At 24.3% G+C, this 8,093-nt stretch overlaps 1 protein-coding gene across 4 annotated transcripts in view; it reads right to left on the bottom strand.

Moving 5' to 3' along the window:
- Positions 1-8,093, bottom strand: part of LOC117182616 (disintegrin and metalloproteinase domain-containing protein 33) — a 362,482-nt gene that overhangs the window by 169,390 nt on the left and 184,999 nt on the right. For all 4 annotated transcript variants that reach the window (XM_033375720.1, XM_033375725.1, XM_033375731.1 and 1 more), the window contains exon 6: positions 525-594. In XM_033375720.1, the coding sequence (XP_033231611.1) occupies positions 525-594 (70 nt within the window). The remainder of the gene's footprint in view (positions 1-524; positions 595-8,093) is intronic.

Here is an 8,093-nt window from a genome sequence, read left to right as displayed (position 1 = left end):
TATTTGAATTAAGTTATAACATTCTAATCTCATCAGTCACTTGACTTAGTCCGTGGCTATGATGTATCACCGGGTTTACCCGAGTAAAAGTTTAATAAAAATAATAATGATAAATTCTTTAAATAATTCATCTTTTTTACTTTAATTAGTTACATAACTTATCTTAATTTGAAATTAAACTAAAAGTGAATTTATTATGAACTGCAATTTTTTAGCATTTTTCTGATATAATAGTATTAACAAGATTAATAAATTGTTTAAACAATCACTCTTATTAACATTAATGAACTATCACTTCCCCATAATTGAAAATTGAACAAGTGGAAAATTTGTGAAGAAACGGTGTCTTTCTAACTCCATTCTATGAAAAAATGGTTATAACGAAAAATTATTTTTCATATATTTTATTTTACTAAAAATTAATAATCTCCAGGAATGTAAAAAAATTTGACATCCAAAAAAATATCAAAATACCGTTTGTTATTGAAAATAGAAATATGAATATAAAAATAAAGTATAATTACCTGTTTTGAAACTTGTTCCGCGTCGTTAGCTAAAAAGTCTTTTTGAATCAAATTCGGTGCTAAAAGTTGCCTGAAACATAAATAATTAAATAATTATTAAATGTAATAAAAATATACAAAAAGTAAAAATATATTTATGCATTATATTATCATCCATATTTTATTTTTCGTTACGTAGTTTTCAGTTAATTTTTTTTCATAAAATTGTTTTAATTATTTTAAAGATAAATTCCATTAAGGGACTTAACCTGCTGGAAAGAGAAAACGAGCCAAAAATTAATTAACCTTTAAAAAATTAGAATGAAATTTTAATTAAAGCATTTTTTAAGAGAAAAATGATTCAACTTTAAATAAAATAAAATTTTAGTTAGATAACATACCATTCAAAAGCCGATTTTAATGAATCAGTCAAAAAAATACGGGTGTTCAATATAACCATCGTCCTAGTACGCAGAGATTTTCAATTATTATCAAAAATTTAATTAATTTAATATATTTTAATTAGACAAAGTTCAACCTATTAAAAAATTCACAGTACTAAAAGATTTCAGAAGATTAAAAAAAATGAAATAGTATTTAAATTAATTTAAGAATAGTTTTAGAAAATAAAAATTCTAAAGATACAATGAATTTAGAAAATTAAAAGGATTTGAAAGTATTTAACAAATCGAAAGAATTGATAGAATTAGAAATAATTAACAATCATTTAATTGGTTTTAAAGAAATTAAAAGAATAGGAAAGAATGGATAGAATTCGGAAAAATGTATAGATTCCAAATAATTGATAATAGAATTAGAAATAATTCGAAAAAATTGAATTAACTCGAAATGATGAAAAGTAATCAAGAGTTCTGAAAAACTGAAAAAATTAAAAGGAATTAATCATTTGAAAAATCCTAAAGAATTAAAAAAATTCGAGAAAGAAAACTTTAAAAATCCGGAAGAAAAAAACAGCAAAATTGGTACAGTTCGATATAATTATGAACAATTAATAATAATTTAATTTTTCTTAAATGAATCTAGAGAACTTATAGAATTTAAAAAGCTAATAGAATACTAAATATATAAAAGAATTTGAAAAGCATAAAGAATTCTAAAGAATTAAAAGGTTTCAAACAAATTCGGGGGAGTCTAAAGCATTACAAGAAATTCAGAAGCATTCGAAAGAATTGTGAGAATTTGATAGAAGTGATAGAAATCGAATGTATTAAAAGAATTTTAAAGAAATAATGCAATTTGAAAGAATTATTAGTTACAACGAATGAAATAAATTCGAAATGATTGATAGTGATCAGAAGGATTTATTTAACTCAAGAAAATTAAACAAAAATGTAAAAATTTGAAAAAATCTAAGGAATTTAAAGAATGTAATGAATTCTAATAATAATGATAATTCAACTGAGAAAGAAGAAATTCAAGAAATTAAAAAAATTACAAAGAATTTTAAGAATTGGAAGCGCATAAAAAATGGTAGGGATTGGAAGACTTTGATAGAATTCTAAAGAATTAATCATTTTAATGATTTCTAAAAATTTTGAATAATGCAAAATTTGTTCAAGTTCTTTTGAATTCTTACAATTCCTTTGAATTCTGAAAAATGCATGGAATTCTTTTTATTTCCTTTTAAATGTTCGATTTCTTTAATTCTTTAAAATAATTTCAATTCTTTTGTATTCTATGAATCCTTTCGAATTCTGTAAATATTTGGAATATTTTGATTATTAACAAATTTCGAATTATAATAAATTCATCGGAATTTTAAAAAATGTTTGAAATCCTTTAAATTCCTTCCCGACTATTTCGAATTAATTGTTTTGAATTCTATCAAATCTTTCAAATTCTATTAATCCTTTCGAATCCCACCATGTCTTTCGATTTTTAACAGTTTTTTTTAAATCTACCACTTTTTTCGAATTCTATCACCTGTCTCGAATGCTATCAATTTTTTTAAATTTATGAAATTATAGTTCTATCTTTCGAATTTAATTAACATTCAAATTTCTTTGAAGTCTCTCAGCTTTTTAATTTATTCCGAATTCTCGAAATTCTTTAGAGCTCATCTAAATGATTTAAAATGATATCAATTCTTTTTAATTCAATCAATTCTTTTGAATTCGATCATCTTGTGATTTCTTCCGAATTCTTTTGAATTCTTTCGAATTCTTTTGAATTCTTTAAATATTTTAAAATTCTGTCATTTTTTTAATTCTTTGAATTGTTACAAAATGTCGAATTATATAAATTCATTATAATTTTTAAAATGTTTTCGAATCTTTTAAATTCTTTCAGATTATTTCGAATTATTTCAATTCTTTTACACTCGGTCAATTCTTTAGAATTCCATTAATTTTTGGATAATCCATCAATTGTTTTGATCTTTATGAATTATTTTTAATTGTATCAATTCTTTCGAATTCTATTAATTTTTACGAATTACATCATCTTTTTTAATTGCATAAGTTGTTTCAAATTCCACCACTTCTTCAGAATTCTATAAATTCTCTCGAATTCTATCATTTCTTTAGAATCAATTATATTATTATATAAATTCTTCTTAGTATTTTAATTTGTTCCAAATTCTTTGAAACTTCACGAAATGATTTTAAATTGTATGAATTAATTCAAATTTTATCATCTCTCAAATTCTTTTGAATTCTATCGATTTTTTTTGTAATTTTCTAGATCTTTACATCCTTTAAAATAATTTGAACTCTCGAGAATTATTTACATTATTTTGAATTCTGTAAATTTTATTAAATTCTTTGAATTACTAAAAAAAATCGAATTATACAAATTTATTAGAATATAAAAAAACTTGGAATCCTTTAATTTCTTCGCAATTATTTCAATTATTTTGAACTTTATCAATTCTTTCGAATTCTATTAATTCTTGGAAATTTCCTCAATTATTTTTATTTCTATTAATTATTTAGAATTCTATTAATTCTTTTGAATTCTGTAAATGGTTTCGAATTCTTAAAAAATTCTTTTAAATTCTCTCAATTTTCTCGAATTCTGTCAAATCTTTTGTAATTTCTCGATTAATTTAAATTCTTTAAAATAATTATAATTCTCTCGAATTTTTTAAATTAATTTTATATTCCGTAGATCATATCGAATTCTTTGAATTACTGAACAAATTTCGTATTTAAATAATTCAAATTCTTCACGATTATTTCAATTATTTTGAAGTTGATCAATTTTCTCGACTTTCATTAATTCTTGTGAATTCCTTTTCAATTGATTTAATTTCTATACATTATTTTGAAATCTATTAATTCTTTAGAATTAATGAAATTATTGTTAAGTCTTTTAAATTTAATTAAGATTCACAAATTCTTTCAATTTCTCCCAGTTTTTTAATTAGTTCTGAATGCTCGAAATTCCTTTTAAAAAATTCTAACTGATTTCAAATTCTATCAATTCTTTTAAATTCTATCTATTCTTTCGAATTTTATTACGCCTTTCAAATTCTATCTGTTCTCTCGAATTCTACAAATTCCTTTAAAATGGATCGACCTTTCGAATTCCATCACATATCTCGAATGCTATCCATTCGTTAGAATTAATTAAATGATTGTTAAGTCTCTCGAATGCAATTAATAATCTCACATTCTTACAATTCTTTTCAGTCGTTAAATTTGTTCAGAATTCTCAAAATTCTTTTAAACTCTTTTAAATCATTTCAATTCTTTCAAATTCTATAAACTTATTTTTTTGAAACAATTTTTTTTATTTCTTTGACATCTTTACTCTTTCGAATTCTTTCAATTCTATCCATTTTTTTAGCTTCATCAATCCTTTTACAGCTCTATTAATTCTTTCCAATTCTTATGAATTCTTCCGAATTATTTCGAGTTATATTAATTCTGTCGAATTGAATTAATTAAACAATAACATAACAGAATTAACCCATGACAGAATCTGTGAAATATTTTCTCTATAAGTGAATTTGCAAAACATAAATAAATAAAAATAAAAAACACTGATAAATCTGATGTCTAGTTTTCTATACTCAAATAAAAAGATATCAAACAAAAGAAGGGCGTCTCGTAATGAATTGAATGGAAATCAATATAGGGTGTGTCGAAAATCACTGCCCTCGTACAACAAGCGCACATAATTTCGTATACAAGTATATGCTTGGCATCGTTTCAAGAATGAAAGCAGCACGAATTAGCATCTTCCTTTGAAAAACTGCACTGGGGGTGTAACCGCGAAAAAGCATGGTCCAACCCCTCAGTTCGTGTTAAGCACTATATTTCGCAATCTCGACCCCTTGCACTGGCCTATTTTTTATTATTTATTCGCCAAGAAACCCTCCTATGAATATAATGATAAGCGGGTGATAAATCATCTTCCCCTTTTCTTGAGGGCAGAAAGATAGAAAGCACAATCTGTGAAATTTTCGTTCCCGCTCCAATTACCAAGTTCACCAGAGTTCAAAAGACTAATAAATATTTCTCTTTTTTTATTGCTTAATTGATAACGATATCTTTCCTAAAAAAATATTCAGGCTTAAATTACATTACCGGCAAAGTCGAGCCTAATCTTCATTTATTTCACAAGTCAGGTTAACTTAAGTCAGAAGCTTTTCTAATTCTTTAGAAAGCTTTCTTAATTCTTAAAATCTTCGAAACTATTTCGAGATAATTAGTTCTGTCGAATTCTGACAATTAGTTTGAAATCTTTTAGTTCTTGCGATCTTTATCTATTCTTTCGAAATTCATTCATTCTTTTGCATTGTACAGATTCTTTCAAATTTTTCAAATTCTTTCATATTTCATTTATTCCTTCGCATTTCACCAACTGTTTCGAATTCTATCAATTCTTTCGAATTCTCTAAATTCTTTAAATTTCTTCAAATTATTTTAAAGTCCACCAATTCTTTCGATTTTTGTCAGTTATTTAAAATTCTATTAGTTGTTTCGAATTCTTTAAATTTCTTCGAATCTTATTGATTCTTTCGCACTTATTTAATTTTTTCTAATTCTTTAAATTCTTTGGAAATATATTAATTCTTTGAATTTCTAAATTCTTTAAAATCTTTCTAGTTCTTTAAATTTATTTGCTTTCATAAATTGTTTTGAAGTCTATTATATTTTTTGAATTCTGTAATTTCTTTCAAATTCTAATATTTCTTCCGATTTCTATCAGTTATCTAGAATTCTATCCGGTTTTTCAAAATGTATCCATTCTTTCAAAATCTCTAAATTCTCGGAATTTCATCATTCTTGTGAATTTCATTAATTCTTTTGTATATTATTAATTCTTTCGAAATATATTAATTTTTTCAAATTCTCACATTTTTTCTAGTTCTTTACAATGTTTCGAATTCCACTCATCCTTTAGCATATTCCATCAATTATTTCGAATTCTTTAAATTCTTCTTAATTCTTTCAAATCTTCCGGATTCTTTGAATTCCTTTAAAATATTTCTAATGATTAAATTCTTTCAAAGTATTTCGAAGTCTACCTGCAAATGCTGTCAAATTCATTACAATCTTTTCATTCGTTCGAATTCTTTCAAATTCTTTATATTCTTTTGGATTCTTTGAATTCGTTCGAATTCTATCAACTTTTCCGAATTCTATGAATTCTTTCGAATTTCATTAATTCTTTCGATGCATATAAATTATTTCGAAGTCTATCAATTCTTTTGAATCCTATTCATTCTTTCGACATCGATGCATTATTTTGAATTCTATCAATTGTTTTAAATTCGATTGATGCCTTCGATTTTCATCATTAATTTAATATTCTATCAATTCTTTTTTAGAATTTATCTATTCTTTAGAATTTTTTATATTCCTTAAATTTTTTCAAATTCTAACCATTCTTTCGAATTCTACCAATAGTTTCGATTTCTATAAAATATTTCGAATATTATCAATTCTTTTGTATCGTATCAATTATTTCGAAGGCCATCAATTCCTTCGAATTCTATTAATTGTTTTGATTTCCATGAATTATTTTAAAGTCCAGCAATTGCTTTGAATTTTATTAATGCTTTCCATTTTTTATCTATAATTTAGAATTGTATATATTCTTTCGAATTTGAATAATTCTTTTGCATTTTATCTATCGTTTCGAATTCTATCAATTCTACCAAATCCCATTAACTCTTTAGATTTGTATAAATTATCTTGAATTCCATCTATTCTTTTGAATGTGATCAATTATTTCACAGGCTATTAATTTTTTCGAATTTTGTTAATACTTTTGAAATCTATTCATTCTTACGAATTTTATTAATTATTTCGACGTCTATAAATTATTTGGAATTTTATCAATTCGTTCGAATTTTATCAATTATTTTGCAGTCTATAAATATTTTGAAATTTTATCAATTCGTTCGAATTTCATAAATTATCTTGCAGGCTGTCATTTCTTTCGAATTCTATCAATTCTTTCAAAATCTATTGATTCTTCTAAATTCTATTAATTATTTCAATGTCTATCAATTATTTTGAACTCTATCAATTCTTTCGAATTTTATCAATTATTTCGCAGGCTGTTATTTCTTTCAAATTATATCAGTAATTTCGAAATCTATAAATTGTTTAGAAATCTTTTAAGTATTTTGATGTGCATAAATTATTTCGATTTATATCCATTTTTCTAATTATATCAATTCTTTTGAACCCTATTATGAATATAATTACTAGCAGTTGATAAATCATCCTGACTTTTTGTTATGGGCAAAAAGTCAGTAAGCACGCTTCTATTTGGCTTTCGCTTTCTCTCTAATTACCATTTTCTCCTGTGTATAAGGGACCAATTAATATTTCTCTATTTTTCTTTTTTCATTGTTTAATTGATAGCGAGACCTTTCCTGAAAGGTTAGTCAGCTTGAATTTCATTTCCTGCGAAGTCGAGCCTAATCTTGATTTATTTCACAAGTCAGGTTAACTCACATCAGAAACTTTACTAATTCTTTAGAATACTTACGAAATTTTTGGAATCTTCTAAACTATTTCGAGATATTTTAATTCTGTCAAATTCTGAAAAATAGTTTAAAATATTTTAGTTCTTTCGATCTCTCTCAATTCTTACGAATTTCATTAAATCTGTTTCATTGTATCCATTCTTTCGGATTTTCTAAATTCTAGGAATCTAATTCTTCTTTCGTATTCTATCAATTCTTTAGAATTCTATAATTCATTAGTGTTGTATTAATAACTGTCGCTTTTTATCAATTCTCTCGAATTCTATAAAATATGTTGAATTCTGTAAATTCTTTCAAATTCTTTAAAACCTTTCAAATGATTTACATTTTTGCGAATTCTTTTGAATTCACGCCTTATTAATTGTTTTGCAGGTTATCCATTATTTTGCATTCAATTTAGTCTTTCGAATTCTTTGAATTTTTTCAAAATATATTCATTCTTTTGAGTTCTTTAAAATCTTTCGATTTTTTTCAATTCTTTATACTTTTTTGAATTGTTGAAATTCATTCTATTTCTATAAATTACACAGGCCAACAATTCTCAGAACCAGAGACCAGACCTACTATACCCGAAGGTTTTTGCTGCGCTGAATCCGAATCTGACCTCAGAAAAATTCTAT

This window comes from Belonocnema kinseyi, chromosome 1 (genome assembly GCF_010883055.1).
Source record: "Belonocnema kinseyi isolate 2016_QV_RU_SX_M_011 chromosome 1, B_treatae_v1, whole genome shotgun sequence".
Taxonomy (NCBI): Eukaryota; Metazoa; Arthropoda; class Insecta; order Hymenoptera; family Cynipidae; genus Belonocnema; species Belonocnema kinseyi.
Note: the sequence above shows the minus strand (reverse complement) of the source record. Positions and strands in the feature narration are given on the sequence as shown.